General features: G+C 39.0%; 1 protein-coding gene across 2 annotated transcripts in view; it reads right to left on the bottom strand.

The window, feature by feature from the left end:
- ABCB4 (ATP binding cassette subfamily B member 4) overlaps positions 1-23,861 on the bottom strand; it is a 74,528-nt gene that overhangs the window by 39,988 nt on the left and 10,679 nt on the right. For both annotated transcript variants that reach the window (XM_035020479.1, XM_035020478.1), the window contains exons 5-14: positions 21,399-21,456; positions 19,585-19,776; positions 18,315-18,486; positions 16,680-16,804; positions 14,054-14,225; positions 11,635-11,748; positions 10,217-10,327; positions 9,875-10,000; positions 5,425-5,628; positions 4,887-5,057 (exon numbers count right to left, since the gene is read on the bottom strand). In XM_035020479.1, coding sequence (XP_034876370.1) covers positions 4,887-5,057; positions 5,425-5,628; positions 9,875-10,000; positions 10,217-10,327; positions 11,635-11,748; positions 14,054-14,225; positions 16,680-16,804; positions 18,315-18,486; positions 19,585-19,776; positions 21,399-21,456 — 1,445 coding nt within the window. The remainder of the gene's footprint in view (positions 1-4,886; positions 5,058-5,424; positions 5,629-9,874; positions 10,001-10,216; positions 10,328-11,634; positions 11,749-14,053; positions 14,226-16,679; positions 16,805-18,314; positions 18,487-19,584; positions 19,777-21,398; positions 21,457-23,861) is intronic.

Consider the following 23,861-nt stretch of genomic DNA (forward strand, 5'->3'; position numbering starts at 1 on the left):
AGAGAGAGCATGAGAAGGGGGAGGGTCAGAGGGAGAAGCAGACCCCCAGCCGAGCAGGGAGCCCGATGCGGGACTCGATCCCGGGACTCCAGGATCATGACCTGAGCCGAAGGCAGCCGCCCAACCAACTGAGCCACCCAGGCGCCCCCGGTATGAGACTTTTTGATTATTGACTTTCTTTTAAAAATAAAAATAACAAATCTGCATTTGTATTTTTTAAGATCTTATATGGAAAAACCTATTGTTTGTTTTGGTAAATATTTGCTATCTATTGAGTCAACAGCTGATATGGTCCTTAAAATTTTTTTTTTTTTTTTATGTAGACATGTATTGTTTCAATGAGCTGGACCATGGTAATCAATTCAGTAAATATTTATTTAGAATCTACTACGTGCTAGGCACTGATTAAGTGTTAAAGAAAGATATAAACACAGGGGCACCCGGCTGGCTTGGTTGGCAGAGGCCCTGACCCTTGATCTCAGGGTCCTGAGTTGAAGCCCCACATTGGACATAGAGCTTACTTAAAAAAAAGATATAAACATGAACCATTTATTAATTCTGCCTCTTAGAGGATTTATTCTTTCTAGGAGAGAGGAGGCACATAAGTAAATAAATAGCTACGACAAGTTGGTGTCACACATGAGGTATTGATAAATGTATAAAGGATACACAAAAGAAAAATATTATCCTTACAGGATAGGTAATCAGGGAAGAACAATAGATGTAATAGCACTATATCCTTATGCCTCTCAGAGGAAAAATAATAAATTACAAAATTCAACTGATCATTGTTAAAATATAGTTAGTTTGTACCTTAGAATGACTGGCCCAAGTGACTGACTAGTATCATTGAGGGAAGTGCAGTAATGAAGGATTTCCCTTTTAAAGATATGATTTATTGTCTGCAAAATAGATCAGCTTAGTTATCTTGCAAAGTATGGAGTCGATTAGGTAGATTATAAAGTAGTCAGAGCAACCATGGTACATTAAACATGGCCACAAACACTCCTATCCAGAGGTGGAGTCTATTTCTCCAACTCCTCAGATCTGGGCAGGTCCTGTGACTTGTTCTGATCAAAAGAATGTGAAGGAATTGACACTTGGCAATTTCCAGAACCTGGGCTTCAAGAGGCCTTATATTTGTGAGTTTGCTACCTTGAAATCACAGTAAAAGGAAGCTTGTCTAATCTACTGGAAGATGAGAAGCCTCATGGGCAGAACCGAGCTTCCTCAGGCAACAGCCATTACCAACTGCCGGGCCCAAGAGTGAGGCCATCCTGAACGTTCCAGCCCAGTGGACCCTGAGCTGAAAGTAGCTGCCTAAGGGAGACTAGGCAAACCAAAAGAGGAACACCACCAGCCGCCTCACCAAGTTTTGACTTAAAGCAGCTGATGCAGAAATCTTGTTAGTGAAGACTGGAAGAAAAGTAAGGACATTGCTCCTGGTGCTTGGAAAGAGGGTTGCCTGCATTATATAACCTTGGAATACCTGGGAAAAAAATGTGTCCTGCAGTGACTTGAAAGAAAAGGTATTTAATCTACTGAACTTGTACATCAGGCCAAGAAGATTCCAGAGATCTCTAAATAGAATGTTTAAAGTGCCAATGCGATTCCACTGGCTCTATGTTTCAAAGTATGGGAAGAGAATGGTGAGCTTAAGAAGGAGCTATTTGGCTTGCAAGGTGAATCTAGAGGAAACACAGAAGACCCACTACCTGCTTGGTTGGGGAATGAACTGTCAGTCATCCAGTGAAGTGAAGCCAAAGATTAAATCAGTGTGTGAGTAGAAGACTTTTTGGTTAAAATCTCTGAGACATTTAAGGCAGATTCTCGTAGACACCCACAGCTACATAAAAGGGCTTTGGAGACTCTTAAGTAAGGGTTTTCTCATGGGAGCTTGACGTGTGGCCCAAAGTAGAGAGAGGTTCATTTTGGAAAAAACTTAGAGATGTAGCTTTTGGGGCTTGAGTGAGCCATGGTCGGATTCCATACAAACTCACAGTCTTTAAGAATATCTACCACCTTGAACTGAGAGAGAATGAGAAAATTCAAAATGTAAAGAGGCCTGCAGGTCCCAAATTTCTATGGACAGAAAGCATGCTGAGAAAGCTACTCAGCTGCAGACACAGGCCATTTCTTATTGCAAAGGAAAGACCTCCCAGAGAGAGGATCTAAGGGCCCAGGGGGTGGAGCCCAAACCCAAGGAGACCACTCCACTGTTGGAGGAGGTACTGGGCCTTAATCAAGGAATGTTCCCTTTCCCTGGAGCAGTGAGGTAACTGGCTACATGCACCTGACTGCACTTCAGAATTGCTCTGGACCAGTAACTGCTATGTGCTTCCTGTTCTAATTTTTTAATGGGAGTGACTATTATTATCCTGTTCTTGCATCAACATTGCATGTTGGGGGTGTGTGTGGAAGACAACTTGTCTCTTGAGTTCACAGATCTCTGGACCAAGATGAGCATAACATGAAGAATTAATCCATATCTGGACCTCATACAGATCTTCAGGTACTGGACTTTGAACCTGATGTCATAGCTGCATGAAAATTTTGAGGGTATTGAGAAGAGGTGAATTTATCTTGCACATGGGAGAAGGGTGAGTAATTGTGGGAGAGAGTGTGTTGTGGAAGGTTAAATATGGTCACAGACACTTTACAGCTCACCCATCAAGAGGCGGACTCTGTCTCCTCACTCCTTCAGTCTGGGCTGCCTTGTGGCTTGCTGGGACCAACAGAATGTGATGAAAGTGACACTGTGTGAGTTCTGGAGTCTAAGCCTCTAGATGTCTTCCAGCTTCTGCCTCTGGGACAAAGTCCTGAGAAGGCCATGGAAGGTAGCCACACTAGCCTATTGTATGAGTTTGAGTATGAGAATCCACATGAGATGCCCAGTCAACAGTCAGCATGGGAGTAAGGCCATCTTGGACTATTTTAGCTAAGTCAGCCCTCCAGGTAAAAGTATCCATATGCTCAGGTGAAAACAGCAGAAGATCCACCCAGTCAATCCACAGAATTATTGTTTTAAATCTGAATTTGGGATGGTTTGTTATGCAGCAATAGGTAACCAATTCTGCAATTAGTACAATTAATAATCATGGCAATGGCAGTCACCATAATAATAGCATCGGTGTTCCCCAATGTGCAAGGCATGTGCTAATAACTTTACATGTGGTACACATTTAATCTTTTCAACCATCCTACGACACTATTTCTCCCCCTCTCCCCAGTTACTTATGCAGGATCTCAGGCTTAGAGAGAGGTTCATTTGCCCAAGATCGTGCAGCTAGAAAGGGACAGAGCCAGGACTCTAGCCTCAGGCTGTCCAGCACCAAAGTCTGTGCTCTTAACCCCTCTCCAAGCTGCTGATGGCTTTTCTTAGAAATTAAAAAAAAAATTATGGGTGATTCATCAGCTATTTTTATTTTTAAAACCTAAAGGTTTATCAACTGGGGAGTGGGTCATAATCCTAGAGAACCCCAATTGCTAAAATCGAATGAAGTAACTTGTCTAAGTATGAATTAAAACTTGCAAGACTACAATTTTTCTGATAGGATCCATATCACAAAAAATAACATGTCCATTAATTCTATTCTTTTAGCATGTAAAGGGCTAATATATTGAATATTTGTATCCTAGAAAGTATTGGGACCTAGGTTTTAGGGACCTAAATGGGACCTGAATGGGCCTTCCCCCCATTAATATCTTTCTTATCCTACCTGACATCTCCTAAAAAAGTCTATGTCAACACACGAATCCCCATTTAAGTTAGTTTTTATGTTTTAATTTATGAATTTAATAAATAATTTCCTGCTTTAAGTCATGCTTGATTAACCAACCAAATGCCAGTTTCCTGTGTATATATTTTGGTTCCTTAATATTGAGACTTAACATACATGAAAGCAATATAATTTGGTGCAAGAATTTGTGAGTAATAACTATCATCTCATTAATCATTATTAGATTAAATTATATAAAATAAGCCAAAATGTTCATCTGATGAACCGTGAAGCATTGACTAACTATAGTTTATAGCACAGAGTGTTTACTTAGGATTCAGGTATAAGTTTCCCTGAAAAAATAAGATTCATACAGCTTATCCCTAAAATTGCAAGAGGTAGTTTGGATAGAAGCCGTGAAGTCACCAGCACACTTGATTACTAAGCTTTCTGAAACCAAATACACATGTGATATTTCTGGTTTTGAGGCCCATTGATCCGGTGTCTCTGACTCCGGTTATTATCCTGGGTCATTAGCACAAGATGACATCAGCAGTGACCGCAAGACTGTCCCAACACAAGGTTCTTCCTGTGAAGCTTCAGCTTTGAAAACCAACAGTGAGAGATTCAGAAATACCAGAGTTGGGCATGTGAGCTCACATCCTTGAAATGTGTCACTTATTTACGTGCTTAGGCAAACACACAAAGTGAACTTTACTTCCTTTTGCCTTCCTTTCACTTTCATGAATAAAGATAATGGTACTGCCTACCTACAGAATAAGGCAAGTATTTTGAGCTGTTTTTCCATCAGACCGGTGTCTAGGTAACCAGATTTTTCTTTGGACATTCTAACACGACTTTTTTCTTTTTTTTTTGACATGACTACTTTTGATCAAAGCAATAGCCTCTGAGCAAGAAGTAAACGGCGCTAAGTGGCTCACTGCATATGCCTGATTTGAGCCCCGTGCACTTTTGTCAGAGCAAGCTGGTTAATGGGCCATCTACCCCTCTTTGCCTCGTGACCTGACAGAAAAGGGAAATCAATAAAGCCCCAGGAGAGAGCTTCACTTGCTCTCATGTTTATGTTTTTCGATCTAGAGGCACAAAGCAAGAATTTCCCATAAAGCTTCAGTGTGCTGGTCCTTCAGGTGTTTCGGGTTGACTGACCTTATCCAGGGCCGCCTGTACCTCTGCTTCGCTCTCAGTGTCCAGGGCTGACGTGGCCTCGTCCAGCAGGAGGATCTTGGGGTTGCGAACCAGGGCCCGAGCGATGGCGATCCTCTGCTTCTGTCCACCACTCAGCTGGGCCCCTCTGTCTCCAACCAGGGTGTCGAACTTCTACAACACAGAAAACATGGAGGAACACTTGATATAGTTTAAACAGAAAAGGCTCTGGAGTCTAGAAATTCATGAAGATGACGTGGAGCTTCATTTTGACTATGGTAATGAGTCCTAAATTATAATAAAATCAATGAATACTGAATTCTAAAAAACTACTACCATATACTCTGCATAAAATTTTATAGGACTCCTGTACCAGGCCAAACTCCTTACAGCTCCAACTGAATAATGCAAGGGACTTTGCCTAAGGAAAGTTGAACAATCTTGCATCTCAAACATTCTTAGCTTAAACTTTGAAGAAAGAACTCGCTCACATGAAGTCAAATTCAAATTCCAAGGGCAACTACATTAACAGAGCCCTTACCTGTGGTAGTTTCATGATAAAGTCATAGGCATTGGCCTCTTTGACAGCTTTCTCTATCTCATCCATGGTGACGTTTTCACGGCCATAACGAATATTTTCAGCAATTGTGGTAGAAAATAACACTGGCTCCTGACTCACCACTCCAATGATTTCCCTGAGATACCTTACATTAAAGGTCCTAATATCCTGCCCATCAATGTTAATCTGAAAGAAAGAAATATTTCCATTAAATATTTTAAACCATCTGACATCTAAAGTATCAAGACTCTTTTTTTTAATTATTTTTTTATTTTGATTTTTTTATTTTTTTTTATTCTTATGTTAATCCCCATACATTACAACATTAGTTTTAGATGAAGTGTTCCATGATTCATTGTTTGTGCACAACACCCAGTGCTCCATGCAGAATGTGCCCTCCTCAATACCCAGTACCAGGTTAACCCATCCTCCCAGCCCCCTCCCCTCTAGAGCCCTCAGTTTGTTTTTCAGAGTCCATCGTCTCTCATGGTTCGTCTACCCCTCCGATTTCTCCCGCTTCATTCTTCCCCTCCCGCTACCTTCTTCTTCTTCTTCTTTTTTTTTTTCTTAACATATATTGCATTATTTGTTTCAGAGGTACAGATCTGAGATTCAACAGTCTTGCACAATTCACAGCGCTTACCAGAGCACATACCCTCCCCAGTGTCTATCACCCAGTCCCCCCATCCCTCCCACCCCACCCCCGACTCCAACAACACTCAGTTTGTTTCCTGCGTAAAGTATCAAGACTCTTTAATTTGATACAAAAAGTCTTAGCTAACATTTAGCTTATTAACTTATTTAACTTATTTTTGTGGCTACAAATGGTTAGAAATGAGAATTAGAAACAAACAGCAATGAGCAAGAATAGAAATGAAAAGCATATTTATTATCTTACACATACAGTTTTTTCATGGTTGGATTATTCTCCATAAGCGATACTAGGTTATATATTTTTGGCATACTATTATTTTTTCCTTATCACTATTTAAATTTGAATAAAAATGTCCATTTACCTACATAGTCTACATATCATTTTGATGGCATTATGGTTTTACTAGATGTAATATACCATAATTTATTTTAGCATTTCCCACCTGCTAGATATTTGACTTCTTTCAAGGAACTTGAAAGACAATCATTGTAGAAGTAGAGAGTTACCAGGTTGAAGAGTATGATTTCTTTTTATTTCTCTGATAACAATTTCTTACCTGTACAATGACAGGTGTATGTTGGGTATTTATTATTTGCTGGATAAAGGTTGAATAAACAACACTCTAAAAAGAGTTTAGTAATTTATAGTGTCAACAAAAATAAATAAATGTATCTGCTTTTTGGCAGTTTACTAGGTCTGGGTCTCATAATTTTAATTTGTTTTTTTCTAATTAATAAGTGCAAACTGGTACCTTATACTTGCTTTGTTTTGTAAATATTTAAAGATTTTATTTATTTATTTGAGAGAGAAAGAATGAGACAGAGAGAGAGCATGAGAGGCAGGGAGTGTCAGAGGGAGAAGCAGACTCCCCGCTGAGCAGGGGGCCCAACGCGGGACTCGATCCTGGGACTCCAGGATCATCACCTGAGCCAGAGGCAGTCACTTAACCAACTGAGCCACCCAGGCACCCCTGTTTCGTAAATATTTGTAAATGAGGCTGAACATTTCTTGAAAATTTTTACAGATGCATTTTTTTTAAAAGATTTTATTTATTTGAGAGAGAGAGACCGCGAGAGAGGGAACACAAGCAGGGGGAGTGGGAGAGGGAGAAGCAGGCTTCCCGTCGAGCAGGGAGCCCAATGCAGGGCTCGATCCCAGGACCCTGGGATCTTGACCTGAGCCGAAGGCAGACGCTTAACGACTGAGCCACCCAGGCGCCCCCTACAGAAGCATATTTATTCTCAAAAGATTTTCATGTTCATATCCTATTATAGATTCATATTAATTTCTCAAATATTAAATATAATAGTTTTTCCTATATATCATAAATCATATTTCTATTTATCGCTTTCTTTTATTTTAGCTTTACTATGTTTAATTAAAGAGGAGTTCAAGGAAAAATTAAATAAATGAACTGTACCACTGAACATTTCTTTTAATATTTTAGTAAGAAAATTGCTAAATCATGATGTGAACAGTGAATATCTGAGTTGTAGAATTTCTTTTTTTTTTTTAAGATTTTATTTATTTATTTGAGAGAGAGAGAGAGAATGAGAGAGAGCAAGCACATGAGAGGGGGGAGGGTCAGAGGGAGAAGCAGACTCCCTGCTGAGCAGGGAGCCTGATGCGGGACTCGATCCAGGGACTCCAGGATCATGACCTGAGCCGAAGGCAGTCGCTTAACCAACTGAGCCACCCAGGCACCCGAGTTATAGAATTTCTAAAGACTTTTTTCCCTGTTGACATGTATATTTTAAAAATATGTATTACTCCAATAATTATTTTATTTTTTCATTTTTTAAATTTTTCATAATTTCATAATTTTAATTTTTTTAACTGGACTCTATGCCCAATGTGGGGCTTGAACGCATGACCCCAAAATCAAGAGTCGCACGTTCCACTGGCTGAGTCAGCCAGGCACTCCTACTCCAATGATAATTTTAAAAATAAGATATTTTCAAAGGCATATTCTTAAAGGTTAGTATTTTACTAGGGTCTTTTTTAAAAATAAAAATGTTTACACTTGAACCAACCTACAGTTTGCTTTAATAAATGGGGATAGGATTGTGTTCCCCCCAATAATATCAGATTTTTCCAAAATGTGTATTTTATGAAGTTAATTAAATAAGTAATTCATGTACCCTAGAACTCTGTATTCATTCCTGTAATCTCTGTTCTATCTCAATGCCTTTTAGTGTTATTTGTTTTTCTTTGAAACTTGTAATCTTCTGTTTTCATAATTGTTGAATTGTAATATATTTTAGTATCAGGTAAACTCAGTGTCCTGAAGTTGGTACAACTGAGGAAATCTGAATATATACTGTGGGCTGGTATTGTATTAAAATTAAATTTACTGATTTTGATCATTATTTTGTTGTTAGGTAAGAGAATGTCCTTCTTAGAAAATATATTCTGCAGTATGTAAGGGTCAAGGGACATGATGTCCCTAACTTAGTCTCAAAGGTTCAGGAAAAAAAGATGCCTTTGTGTGTGTGTATGTGTGTGTGTACATGTGTGCATGTGTGTTTATTATATATATGGAGAGAGAGAGAGAAGACAATAAAGTAAATGGGTCAACATATAAACAATTAGTAAATCTGGGTGAAGACTATATGTGTTTCCTGCTTGCAACTTTTCTTTAAGTTTCAATCTATAAGAAAGTTTTAAAAAAAATTTTATTTATTTATTTTTAGGTAGACTACATGCCAAGCGTGGAGCCCAATGTGGAGCTCGATCTCACTACCCTGAGATCAACACCTGAGCTGAGATCAAGAGTCAGATGCTTAACCGACTGAGCCACCCAGGCACCTCATGAGAAAATTCTTAAAAGGAAAAAAATATAGCCTGGGCTATTAATGTCTCGCAAGTCCCCAGAAGTTTTTTAAGAGACTATCCCACTTTCCCCTTCAGATTTTCTACCATTTAAGAAAACTCAACTGTCTTTGATGAATTTAATTACTGTCCTGAGATTTCTTCTGACCTTGATTATCAGGTTCTCAAAAATTGCTATGTGGAATATTTTCGACCAAGCCCAATAATTTCTTTTTTTTTTTATTCTTATGTTAATCCCCATACATTACATCATTAGTTTTAGATGAAGTGTTCCATGATTCATTGTTTGTGCACAACACCCAGTGCTCCATGCAGAATGTGCCCTCCTCAATACCCACCACCAGGCTAACCCATCCTCCCACACCCCTCCCCTCTAGAACCCTCAGTTTGTTTTTCAGAGTCTATCGTCTCTCATGGTTCGTCTACCCCTCCGATTTCCCCTGCTTCATTCTTCCCCTCCCGCTACCTTCTTCTTCTTCTTCTTTTTTTTTTTTTTTAACATATATTGCATTATTTGTTTCAGAGGTACAGATCTGAGATTCAACAGTCTTGCACAATTCACAGCGCTTACCAGAGCACACACCCTCCCCAGTGTCCATCACCCAGTCACCCCATCCCTCCCACCCCACCCCCCACTCCAAGCCCAATAATTTCTTGAAAATAACAGTCTCAGTGGTCTGGATGGCTGTTTTCCAGTTGAGTTAGTGAGTTACGAAATGCTTAGTTAGAACAGAAGAGAGTGTTGTCTAGCCTCTTTGGCTTTTATCATCTTGAATATTTTTTAAACCCGTCCAAGTGTTTGAATACATTATCTAGATGCATTGCAATTCTATAGCCTTTTTACCAAAATTGGATTCCCATGCAAATTTGCTACTGAAAAAACAATTTCGAAGGGCTAATGGGTACCCAGCTGGCCACTTTGAGAACTTGGTTCTTCCTACTTACCCTACCCTCATCAGGGTCATAGAGCCTCTGCATCAGCTGCACTGTCGTGCTCTTCCCACAGCCACTGTTCCCAACCAGCGCCACCGTCTGCCCACTCTCAACCTTCAGGTTGAGGCCCTTCAGGATCTGTGAGGGAAAGGAGAGAAGAACACACTTCACAACAAAATCCTAAAAGGGGACTAATTTGATTCAGTTTCAATTGTGAAAAAAGTATCACCTAAGGGAATAAAAACCCAAAAGGAGAAAGCATATAAATATCAAAACAGTAGCAACTTTAGGTTCTTTATGATGATTAAACAATCGATCTGAGTTAGGAATTCTTATAAATATCACTTACAGTACCTTGATATCAGCTCGAGCTGGGTAAGAAAAGTGAACATCACTGAACTCCAAATTCCCTTTGATGCTCTCAGGTTTGTGTCCTCTCTCTGAAAAACTGTCAATTTTAGGATTCTAAATAAAACAAAATTCAATGACTATTCCATCATAGAACAAATAACTGCACTTTTAAGGAATGTGATTTAGCAAATTCCAAAAAGAGGACTTGGAATGGCACAACTTTCTTCCCATGAGACAGAACCTACTCGTAGATTTGTGTATGTGTGTGTGTGTGTGTTTGTGTGTAAGGAAATATTCCTTTGCAGAAAACAGATGTTTTCTGAAAAGTACATAGGAATATATTAATTTCATTTCTTATAATATCTCCCTTTAAGTTTTTGGCATATCCCCATACATTTTCTTTTCTTTTTTTTTTTTTTTAAAGATTTTATTTATTTATTTGACAGAGAGAGACACAGTGAGAGAGGGAACACAAGCAGGGGGAGTGGGAGAGGGAGAAGCAGGCTTCCCGCAGAGGAGAGAGCCCGATATGGGACTCGATCCCAGGACCCTGGGACCATGACCTGAGCCAAAGGCAGTTGCTTAAGAACTGAGCCACCCAGGCGCCCATCCCCATACATTTTCTAAATGGTCAGATATGCATGCTTCTACAAGTGTGATAACAAGACATATTAGAATTGATATAGCCAGGTATTTCAGCATTTAGTGAAAATTAGTATTCCTAAACAGCAAATGAAATGGATTTGGGTTGTGAAGACTGAACAATTGGTTAGGGCCAAGTTATTTAGGAGCAATGGAAACTGTAAATATATTCAGAGGCTGAGCAATTTTCTCCTGACTTAGGTCAATGAAACAGGAGGATCTGCTTGGATTACATGACCACATTTCAGGTACCTACTTTGCATTTTATCTGTGTAAATGCAGTGACATGCTTCAACATGTGAAAACTATATTCTTTATTTCACTGCATTCATTCAGTATGGTTGATTCAAAGTCATATGAACCATGCAGTGATTTTTTTCTTCGAAGGGGGCAATGTGCAGCAAAATATACTGTCAATATGGGTCCCATCAATAATTTTTCCACCTACTCGTTCTGTCTATAGAAATCATAATATTCCTAGCCTCGCTACAACATGGAAGAGCAAAGGAGAAAAACTCAGAAGACCAAACATCTTTGCTCTGCACTCTAATAATAACACAATGGTGCAGATGTACTTTTCCAAAATGAGATCAGTGTTATTATATTATTTCAAGATGAACTTTTAGAAATATTAATAAGAGGCACTTTGTTTCACTCATTACTACGAAGAGGTCCCTTATTTTCACATTATTAATTTTCACATGATTTTTAACCTAAAGCCAGAGTTAAGTATGCAAGCCTCAAATAATTTTTTGACATGGAAATAATAAATGACTCACACTATCAATGATGTTGAAGATCACATAGGCTGCTCCTCTTGCATTGGCAAAAGCATCAATGCATGGAGCAGCTTGTCCAACACTGAAGGCTCCAACCAGGATTGAAAAAAAGACCTGAGCAAAAGAACATGAGGAACAGTTATAACCCCCTTCTGCTGCCCATTATTATCTCAAATATGACTCTTTGAAACACGTACTACACTAAGGATTAAGTTTAGGTTTATCCCTTTAAATCTTTTTTTTTTTTTTTTAGCAAAAGGGCAAAGTTTATAAGGTTAATATAGGATTTCATTGCACAATTGGCTTCTTCAATCTCAAAAATACTTCTTTGTCTAGCTTGCCGAACTATCTGTTCTTCTCCTGAACACAAAAGGGTCAGAAAGGTTTTTCAGACCTATTTCCTTGACTCTGAAGCCAAGGGCCACTAGAACAAAACATTTCCCATCAGTATTGTTATTCAGATTGTTATGACTTTCTCTACATATGTGTGGAATTACACAGAATATTCAAGATGAAACACAGATTTGGGGCCCACAGAATTTCCTTAAAAAAATAGCTTTTTACATACATATTTTGATAAGATTTTTAATATAAAAAGTAACAGTTCACACATTATAAATCACTAAATCACACCTGTGTGCACTGATTAATAATTCCTTTACACAATTATTCTATTCTATGGCAAACAGAAATTAACACATTTCCCTTTACTATAGAAAAGCCAAGAATATAAGCTTCAGGAATGCATATGATTAGTAAAACTTAACTGAGGAAAACATAAATGTAGAGAAATCACTCCTTTCTCTCTGGGCATGATGAAACTTCTACATATAGCTTGACTTTTCTCTGAAGACAGTTACAGTAACACTTCACATACCCAGAATTCAAATATCCCACAAATACCTATCCACTGTCTGCAATACAGATAAGAACCAGTAAGGAAGCAAAAAAAAGTCTCTACCAAAGTAGATGTTATAAAGTTCATGCACCAGGGCTCTTTCCCTTTACACAGAGGGTGTGGTTGGGCTCTGTGCATTGTGGGTCCCCACTCTCCAGCCCTGGCGGGGGGGGAGATGCCACTGTCCACGTGGTACAAATGCAAAGACTGGGCCAGAGAGAGGAGTCAGGATTTTCTCTCTCTTCTTCACAAAATTTTGCAAGTGAGGAAATGAAAAAGGTGGAGAACTTCCAAGTTGACCACCAGAAAGGAGGCCAATATGAGAAAAAATCAACCCCCCAGAAAAAGAAAAGGAAAAAAAAATCTACTCCACAATTATAAAAGCTCATCCAGCAAGCAGCCCTCAACACCTAATGGAATCTGAAGATACCATTCTGGAAAACATTTCAAAATAATTAATTTTCATAATGGTCTTCATGCATCACCAAAGAGCCAAATTGGGGTCATCAGTATCCTCTCTTTAGAAACATAGAGAAGTGTAAGTTTTAAAAGATTGCTCTTTGAATGGTTACATGTTGTTTTGATCATCACTGACACATAAAGCTGGTCACAAAATATTGCTGGTTTATAAAAAAGGTTATAGGGGTGCCTGGTAGCTCAGTCAGTTAAGCAGCAGACTTTTGATTTCAGCTCAGTTCACGATCTTGGGGTCCTGGGATCAAGCCCCATGGCAGGCTCTGCACTTAGCAGGGAGTGTGCTTGAGGATTCTCTCCCTCTCCCTTTCCTTCCCCTTGCCCCTCCCCATGCTTGTGCGCTCTTTCTCTTTCTCTAATATAAATAAGTAAATCTTTTTAAAAAGTGGTTATAAAAAGATACACATAATACAATCCCAGTTTTGAAAGAAAAAAACATATATATATATATATATAAAATGATCTGGGAGATCTATACCAAAACTTAACATTAAGTATATATGGATTATTAGATTCTAAGTAATTTGTAATTTTAAAAATTCTGTATTCTAATCCTTTGTGTAACTAGTAGATATTATTTTCAGAATCATAAAATAAACCTATGTTCATTCTGAAAAACAGAATAATTTTCCATCTTATATTTTGGGTAGCTGATGTTTTATATTATGTAACTTAGCATCCTGCATACTATGACCTGTCTATAATAATGTTTACTTTTTTATATAAAGAAAACTCAACGGCAGAAAGAGGATGCCTCCAATCCATATTTGTTCATTCATAAATTCATTCAATTTTTACTTCCTTTTATATGACATATAGCTTCTCAAGTGGTCTAACTACATGCTACTTTTTTGCCCCCAGTTCATAATTGTGCCTTGTGTATTCTAGAAGGTGAGCTCTTCCCACAGGACAGAGCAAAGGTTCACCAAAAGAGAAAAGCCTATAATCAGGCTCATTCTTCGAAAATGAGGAGTATGAAAGAAAACACAAGGTAGATGGATAAACAATATTTTTGGTTTCTTCGTAAATATTAGGAAAACTACTTACGGTCATTGCATTTCCAATAGTATATTCTTTTGATAGAATCAAAGTGGATCCATACCAGAAGGCCAGGGCATATGACGCATATATTAACAGGAAGGCGATGCCCATGGAAATGTTTGCTGAAATAGCTTTTTTAATTCCAATCTTTTTGGCATTTTCTAGATGTTTCTCATACCTACCAGAAAATGAGGGGAAAACGTAACAAGAAAACAATCCATAATCAGAGCCAGGTTCAACTCCCGTATAGTTGGAGGTTTAAGGAACAATGCCAACAGAGTAAGAAACCCTGCTGAAACCCAACTTCCTGGGAATTGAGCCAATTCAGGATCAGCCAGGACTAGAACCCATCTGAGCCTTCTCTTTACTGGCCTGGACTCGTCTCCCTTGGTCCCTTCCAGTCTAACCAGGGTTCCTGTAGCTGTTCTAGGATTGAACGTCTCCTGGGATATGGAAGAGCTTCGCCATCACCTTCCCGGCCAGCATCACGAGCCAAAGTTTGGGAGGGAGAAGAGAAACCAAGTCAAAGGAGAATGGCACTAAAACGTAAATACGCTGCGGGATGCTTACAATTGATTCTTTACACAGCTCAATTTCTCTTCTCTAGAGAAAAGAAAAACCTTCCTCTATTGCCCCTTTGGGTGAGGAACTGGAATTTTACACATTCTTGTACTTAAACTTGGGCCTTTGCTTTTTTTTGTTTTGTTTTGTGTTTTTTGGTCAGGCTGATCTTCCACTGTCAAGCCAGGGCACAAGGTTCTAAAGTGGTCACTACATACAGGGTTCTTCCTCAATTTTTCTAGATTTTAGTTACATTATCTGTAAAATGGAGTTAATAATGCCTACCTTGCAAGATAATTCTGATACTGAAAGATAATTACAGAGAGTGGTTACCACAGGGCTGGCACACCCCTGGCAAAACCTGGTGATTTCTATTCCTCTCATTATTCCTATTGTTGTTTTAGAATTTAACCTCCTCCTGAAGAGTGCTCATTCTATCACATTTTTGAGTAACAATTAAAATTCCTATTACTGGCTTCTAGGAGTCAATACAAAGGTACAAATGTCCATAATGGGTCTGTTAAATTACAATTTCTGTTTACATCAGTTTAAATTAAATCTACTTTTCCACGCTAGGTACAGAAAGTGTGTATTTAATTTTGGCTTCCTAAAATTAGGAAAAAACACAAGACATATAAAATGAGACTGTGGGGGGTAATATCATATAAAATAGTGTTTCTAATAAAAACAGATACCTTTTTTTTTTTTTTAGTTTAACCAAATGAGATGTTGAGGATTCATTAGTTTTTTAAAAAAAGGCAGTTGCCACCAAAAAGTTTCTGTGTCTAATTACTGGAAGCAGTCTACTTTTCAGTGAGCTCTCCCCGCTTCCCTTCTGCAGAGCTGCGTCCCTGGGGAGACTCCAGCCCTGTGATTGGTCTTGTGTGGCTGGGCCCCAAGGCCCAGGGCGATTCAGGTCAGCCCCCATGTGACACCAGGCTCCGGGGACAGTGGAGGACACGCTGCAATGACCTGCGCTGAGGCGGCTTGCTTACTGCAGCTAACGGAGCGGTACTGATTACACGCCCATCCAGAGGTCCCAGGGAGGGTTAGGCTGCTGTGTGTGGGCTACTGGATACAGGAAGAGATCAGAGAACCAGGAACATGGCGCTTTTGAAGAGGGCCCACAGAATGGAAAAATAGGGAACGAAAATGGAGGGACTAGGGGGCAACTTGGCTTCTAAGGCGGGAGAATTTCCAGAGAATTTCTCTTGCAAAAAGTTGTGGGCACCAGAAGTCCCACGGAACGGCAAGACTTGATGCAGAATCATACTTTGTATTAGGGCATGTTATTTAGAGAACACTTGTTGGGGACATTAAAGAAAAACAGACTAGCCTTTATCCGTGGGCTTTGTTCTGGCATTTTGGTTTTTACCTATCAGGTTCCTGTAGAGCAAGGCTATGTGGCCTGGGATCCATGGTCAAGGAATTCGAATGTGGAAACAATTATATAATTATTTTCACTAACCTGTATCTGAAATGTAGCATTTCTTTGGATTACCAGCATAGGCAACAAACCACCGCAGAATTAGCAGGAACTATGGCTTTGTTGCCAGTAGAGATCACAGATCATTTTTATATCACGGATCATTTTTATATCATGTTACGCTTGAAACAAATATCTTGAAGTATCTTTTACCTGCATTTCTACCTCAGAGATATAATAGTTACTGAACCCATAGTTTGCTCTTATTATTTAATACGCTAACAACAAAGGCAGGTATTTACTGTATCACAATTTAAAAATATTTTGAAAACTGTACTTCACTATAATTGGTTTCCTTCGTAATCCTCTGTATTTTGTCTTAGGCATTTAAAATTACTGTTCTAAGGAGGGAGTCCGTAGGCTTCATCAGACTGCCGAAGGAGTTCGTGGAACTTAAAAAGGTAAGAACCCTGCTTTAGGGGTTGACATTCAACTCCAGACATCAGCAAAGTGTCCCTATATTTTGTGGGGGAGGGGTTAGTATTAAGAAAAAGAAAGTAGTAAACACAACACACACCACAAAAGAGTGAGCAACAAAATGCAAAAGAGGGTTCTTTGAACTAGTGGACAAAGAACATTCCTGACCTCTCCAGCTCTTTGTTCTGGCCTCCAAACGCTATCACCGTCCTGATGGCCCCCAGAGCCTCTTCGGCCACTGCGCCCGCTTTGGCATATGCAGCTAGTTCTTTGTCACTAAATGCTGAGAGTATCTGGACAGAGGAGACACATCCGTGACTTTCGTATGGGGAGAAAATTTAAAAGGCAATCTGGTCAACTCTTCAACTTGCTTTTTCTTCCCAAACCCTATCCCTTCCCAGCCACTGACATCATGAAGTAAACAACAGCACGTGTACCAGATCCAGTGGATCCTTTCACCCTCTACAAAGGCTAGATCTGATCTACCCTGGTGGTATGCTCCCAAGAGTAATCAGGAACAGAAAATCCACATATAATTCTCTACATAGCATCTTGAGGATTAATGTCAAGTTCCACACCTACCATGTTTTCTTCTCTGCTAATTGCAAAATAAACTAAACTAAAACCTTACTCCTTTGGGGCGCCTGGGTGGCTCAGTTGGTTAAGCGACTGCCTTCGGCTCAGGTCATGATCCTGGAGTCCTGGGATCGAGTCCCGCATCGGGCTCCCTGCTCAGCGGGGAGTCTGCTTCTCCCTCTGACCCTCCTCCCTCTCATGCTCTCTGTCTCTCATTCTCTCTGTCTCAAATAAATAAATAAAATCTTTAAAAAAAAAAAAAAAACAAACCTTACTCCTTTGGAAAGTCACTATTCTTTCCTTTATTGTATCACGATTTTAATTACTATGAAAACAATACTTCCAGATCTGCTCATGGGCATTCTGCTGAATAATAAGATAGCTAAACAAGATGTTGCAGGAGACAGGTAAAGGAATAATCGAAATAAAAGAGATATGAGTAATTCACTAAGCAAATCATCAACCTCCAGAAGAGCAAAATTGTCAGTAAAACTTCTCAACTCTGCAGTGTTGTCTGAAGTAGAACAGGTTATATACATATTTATTTATTTATCTATCTATCTATCTATCTATTTATTTATTTTAGGGCAAGGCCAAATTGGCAGAGTGCCACTTAATTGTCACATGTAACAATTAAAAATGAATAAAACAAATCCAAACTTTATTTTATTTTTTATTTATTTATTTTTTAAAGATTTATTTATTTTTTGAGAGAGTGAGAATGAGAGAGAGTACATGAGAGGGGGGAGGGTCAGAGGGAGAAGCAGACCCCCCGCCGAGCAGGGAGCCCGATGCGGGACTCGATCCCGGGACTCCAGGATCATGACCTGAGCCGAAGGCAGTCGCTCAACCTACTGAGCCACCCAGGCGCCCCCCAAACTTTATTTTTTCTTATATTCATGCAATGGTTTGGAAGAATGTTATGTTTTAAAACTGTTTCCTTAAATAGGGACATAACCATTTAAGTGGTTTAAACTACTATGCCAGCAGATTTACCCAAACAAATAATAGCAGTGCAAAAAATCTGTAAGTGAGGTAAAAACTGACATTTTAAATCATATTAAAAATGGATTTCTTTATTACGGCATTAACAACATGCTTTTAAATGTGGTTTCAACTGACATGTCACACAGATCTGGACAGCGACAAGAACCAGAACCCTGCATGTTAAAAATAACTCTTGCACGTGTGGGCTAACCCACAGGAAAATGCCCCCGATTCACACACCTTTGCCCAGACAGCTGCGGAGAGTCCCAGGATAGGGCTGATGGCCATTATCACAAGGGTGAGCTTCCATCCTCTAACAAACCCTACTATGAATCCTGCAAAAAACGTGGCTACTGCTTGAAAGAACATTCCAACCTTGTCACCAATTCCTTCACTGATTTTGGAGATGTCACTAAAAAAGATCACACCTAAGTGGTTACGGGCAGGAGGTCTTCAATCAGAGAGCCGAAGCAGACATTGGACAAACACATAGACAGGTAAATCTCGTTTACACTACTGCAAGCCTGGTTCACAGTTAGCCTCTTGAATGGGATTTTTCCCCACCTAAATATTGTACAAAGGAAGAAATTCAGGTTCAGTTCATGCCTCTAAGAAGTTCGTATCATTAAAGTTGATGCTATTAAATTAGTTAATCCTAATCGAGAAGCATTAGCATTCTGAACATATGAGTCCAATTGTTTAAAAGCAGGAGTTAGGAAGGGCATTGCAACAGTAATAGGGAAGGGCTACTTGCTTCTACCCTCGGCCCTACTCTCAACCCACTTTCTTCTCAAAATAGCAACCAGTGTGATCCTTTGAAAATGGAAGTCTGAACGTGTTACTCCTCAGATCAAAACTCCCAATGGCTGCCCATTTCACTAGGAGTCAAAGCTGAAGTCCTTAGTGAGGCCAACCAGGTCCTAAATGCCTTGACCTGCCCTGATTTTTTAACTTCATTTATTTAGGACTCTTTTGCTGGGAACTCCAGTAAGACAAAGTTTGTCATCTATCTCCCACTGCTGGAAAGTAAGCAACAAGAGGACAGAGATCTTTGTCTTGTTCACTGGTATATCATAAATATCTAGAAGAGTGCGTGGCATATAATAGGCCCTCAAATATCTGTCGAACAAGTGAAGAGCCAACAATTACGAAGACAAGTCTTGCTGTGACTTCACGCACACATACACTCATTCATTCAACTATCTTAATTGAACGGATAACATCTGTCAGGCCCTGTAGCAAGCTCCACGGAGAGATAAATAAATGTAAGATGTGAGCTCAGTCTTCAAATTAACCTATTAAATCACTGAGAAGAACAAACTAACAGATAAGGAAAATGCATGGGAGCACAGAACGTAAATGCTAGAAATGGCTGTCGGATGATCTAGTCCCCATTCGTCTCAAACGTTTCATCTAGTAGTTTTTTTAATTTAAAGTCTAACCATGACACATTTACACAAAGTTAGTGGTTCATTTTGTTATGAAAGTGTGACATAAACAATACACTTACTCGGTTAACCGTGTATTGAGTTCCGTGGTGTCGCTGACATCAAACCAGCCTATTTCTTGTCGTAGAATAGCGTGAAAAAACTCTTGCCTGATTTTCCTGATTTGTCGGCTGGCTGCCAAAGTCCAAAATGAAACTTGTATATAGGCAGCAACGAGAACTCCAGCACCTAACCCTGAGTAATAGTATGCATACCTGGAAAATAATTATAAAGTTTCTTTTAAATACTCTTCTTTATTCATCTCTTTCAGGAAAAATCTTCAAAATTGGGAGTTAAGTTTACTGAAATCATATAGATTGTGTAGGACATTGTAACAAAGACACATTAACATTTTTTCTCTTCTCTTTCTTAAACTAGAAGAGGATGATGGCAAATCTATTCGCTTGAATTACCAAAAAACAGATACATTTTGTGGTTAAGTGCAAAAAATAATGGTGTTAATGAATCATCTTAAAACTGATACTGACAATTTGTAGATATGGTGTGATTCTTCTTTCATAATTAAGATTCTAGACTTGCATATCTTATTGTATTGAAAAAGTTCACTACTATTCACATATGGAATAAACAGATCGACCATGTGAAATGGTACTTAGTGTTAAGTTTTCTCATATTGTTCACAGCAAGAACCCCCAACCCCCGCCAAAAAACACAAAAACAAAAACCCTCTTGCTCTTTGGCAGAATTCAAAAATATTTTTTAATAGTATGCTAAAAACATCATAAATTCAAACTAACTTTGAGGGAAGTCTTAACTAAATTAGAGGAAAGTTAGTATCTTTAAAAAGAACAAATTTGGGGTGCCTGGGTGGCTCAGTCAGTTAAGCGTCTGCCTTCGGCTCAGGTCATGATCACAGGGTCCTGGGATCGAGCCCCGCATTGGGCTCCCTGTTCAGCAGGGAGTCTGCTTCTCCCTCTCCCTCTGCCCTCTGCCCTGCTCGTGCTCAAATAAATAGAATTTAAAAAAAAAAGAACATATTCAGTTTTGATACTTTCAAAGATACTTTTTATATAATTTTACAAACTGTTTCCAGATAGAAGCCTTTCAGGCCTGCAGTAACATACAGATGGAGCTCATTTAAATCAGCAACATTAATTGATAAGTAAACATACGAACATTATGTCACAGACTTTTGAGATTTCTATTAAGGCTGAAGGAAGGGAAAATGCCATAAAAGACATTATTGGATCAACCGACAAACTTGGAATACAGATGGTGGATTAGATCAAAGTACTCTATCAATATTAGATTTACTGGAGTTGATAATCGTGCTATGGTTATGAAGAGAGTATCCTATGCTTAGGAACCACACTGAAGTATTTATGAGTAAGGAGCCATGATGATGTATGCAAGTTACTTCAGATGGTGGAGGTCGGGGGGTGGGTATAAATGATAATAATAATTCAGTGGTGCCTGGGTGGCTCAGTCAGTTAAGTTGTTGACTCTTGATTTCAGCTCAGGTCATGAGCTCAGGGTCCTGGAATGGGGCCCGACGTCAGGCTCCACTCTCAGCAGGGAGTCTGCTTGAGATTCTCTCTCCCCTCTGCCCCTACCTGGCTCATGTTTTCTCTCTCTCTCTCTGTCTCCCTCTAAAATAAATAAATAAATCTTAAAAAAAAATGATAACAATAGGTCAAAGAATATAATAAAAAGTAAAGAGTATACAGAGACTCTGTATATTCTTAAAATTCTCTGAAAGTTTGCTAATATCCTCAAATAAAACACTTTTAAAAGTATATCATAAATATTTATATATAAATGTACATATTTATATATATAATACCTACATATATATATGTATGCATTAGCCAATTACCTAGTCATTTCTTCTTCCAGAATTCTGCCTGGATTTAGCATTGACAATGAAAAATTCACTAAATAAAAACAAAACAAAACAAAAATAAGACATTTTTGAAAGGTTGAACTATTAATAGATGTTACTAGGTTTTAAAAATCTTTTTTTTCTTTTCAACCTCAGTGAATTCTTTTCACTTTGCTCAAATAAAGAGTCCAAGGATTTAGGTGCAGGACATCTAGGGCCCAGATAGGGAAAGACAGCCCTCCTAGGTTTGCCCCTGATCCTGGCGGTATCAGGCCTTTAGCAAAAAGGGCTTCCTAAGGCAGCAGAGAGGAGCTGATGGAGGGCATGCAGGGCATATAGAAGGCAGAGGAGGAAAAGGAAATGGTCTCAAGAGAAAATACAGGATTGAAGGGGCATATTTTCTTAGTGGCTAAAAGCACTTTACAGGTAATTGTTTCTGTTAGTTTTATTTTAATACATGTGTGTTTTCTCTTGCATGCTTCCTTTTGACATAAGAACTACAAAGGCTGAATTACATGCATTGTAAAGGAGGGAAATTAGAGACAAGGAAGATTAAGTGAGTCGTGTAAAGATGAGACAGTGGATCACTGGGAACTGGTCATCATCCTGCATTCCACATCCTGTTTGCTGGCAAAACTGTTTTCTGGTATTTTTAAAGTGCTATTAATTGGAAGGAAATACATTGTCTATTAATTTGAACTAATTTGATAAAAATGCCTATGTGCCATTCCTGTTTTAGGAATAGCCAGCATGTATTGAGCCTTTATTATCTGCCAGGCTCTGTTCTGAACACTCTACATGTATTAATTCATTTAATTTTCACCACAACCCTATGAGGTAGGACTGTTTTGTGAATCCCCATCTCACAGATGAGGAAATTGAGGCACAGAGTGATAAAGTAACTTATCCAAAGTCACACAGTTAGCAAGCAGGCTGAGAGTCCTCACTATACACATAGCTCCTAACTTTATACTACACTGATTGTTTCATGTGGTAATGACTTGTTTTCACTTTTTAAAAAACACAAAGTGAGGGGCACCTGGGTGGCTTAGTTGGTTAAGCGTCTGCCTTCAGCTCAGGTCATGATCCTGGGGTCCTGGGAACGAGCCCCGCATTGGGCAACCCACACAGTGGGGAGTCTGCTTCTCCCTCTCCCTTTGCCCCTCCCCCCTGACTCGTGCACTTGAGCTCTCTCTCTCTCTCAAATAAATAAATGAAATCCTTTAAAAAAAATTTTTAAAATACAAAATGAAAAGGTATAAAGGAAACAGACTATGTCAAAATAATAGGACAAAATATTGCCACAGCTTTGTTGAGAAAACATACCAGAGTAGGTATTTCCCATTTACCATGATGCAAGGACAGAAACTAGTCTTTGTTTACTTATCATGTATAAATAACCCAGTAGTCATGTTTTCTGGTACCTAAACTCAAACTACTGTCAGGATCAATTACCAGGCATGCTTCCCTGACTATGGCATAATTTCTCCCTCAAAACTGTAACTTCTACTGATGTTCAGAATAAAGTGTTTCCTCTTGTTAATCTAGCTCTCCATCAGCTATCAGATCCGGGAGGAATTAGACCCTATTTTATTTCTGTTCTTATCAGTTCAGTTGTGTGTACTCAGTTCCTCTATGAGTTCTTAAATATGGCAACTTGGAGATGCTCAATTGGAACTGTATTTGGAATCACAGGCAGACAAGCTACTTAAAACTTGGTAATGGTGGAAATCATTATTCAAACCTTGGGAAAACCCTACATATATGTGTACAGGGTTAATTTTTCCCCAGAACTTAAAAATCATGTAGAATCTTAAATGAATTTTACTCTCCTCCAAATGCCTACCTCAAATGTTTACATTCTCTCAGTGAGGATATTATAACTCAGACTGATTCTCCCTCCTAGGAAATAAAAAACTATGGGCATTCATAATTTGAAATGCTCCTTTTTCAGAGTCCAAGCCAAGAATGGCAATCTAGGCCTGGGTTAATAACCCTAGGAGCTCCTAGGAGAGTTTCTGCTGCCCGAGGACTAAGGTAAGGCAAATGTGTGTTGATGTATTCCCAGAAAAGCCATGGGATTCTAGATCTGGAATTCTAGACCAGGAAATCTCATGGGACTCTAGACCTGGAATTCTAGACCAGGAAATCTTATGGGACTCTAGATCTGAAATTCTAGATCAGAAAAAATCTCATGGGATTCTAGATCTGGAATTCTAGATCAGGAAATCTCATGGGACTCTAGACCTGGAATTCTAGACCAGGAAATCTTATGGGACTCTAGATCTGAAATTCTAGGTCAGAAAAAATCTCATGGGATTCTAGATCTGGAATTCTAGACCAGGAAATCTCATGTGACTCTAGACCTGGGATTCTAGGTGGAATCTAGAAATCTCTGGAAATCTCACAGGATTCTAGACCTAGACATCTCATGGGGCTCTAGATCTGGAATTCTAG

Source organism: Mirounga leonina, unplaced genomic scaffold (genome assembly GCF_011800145.1).
Source record: "Mirounga leonina isolate KUSES-001 unplaced genomic scaffold, KU_Mleo_1.0 Mir_174, whole genome shotgun sequence".
Taxonomy (NCBI): domain Eukaryota; kingdom Metazoa; phylum Chordata; class Mammalia; order Carnivora; family Phocidae; genus Mirounga; species Mirounga leonina.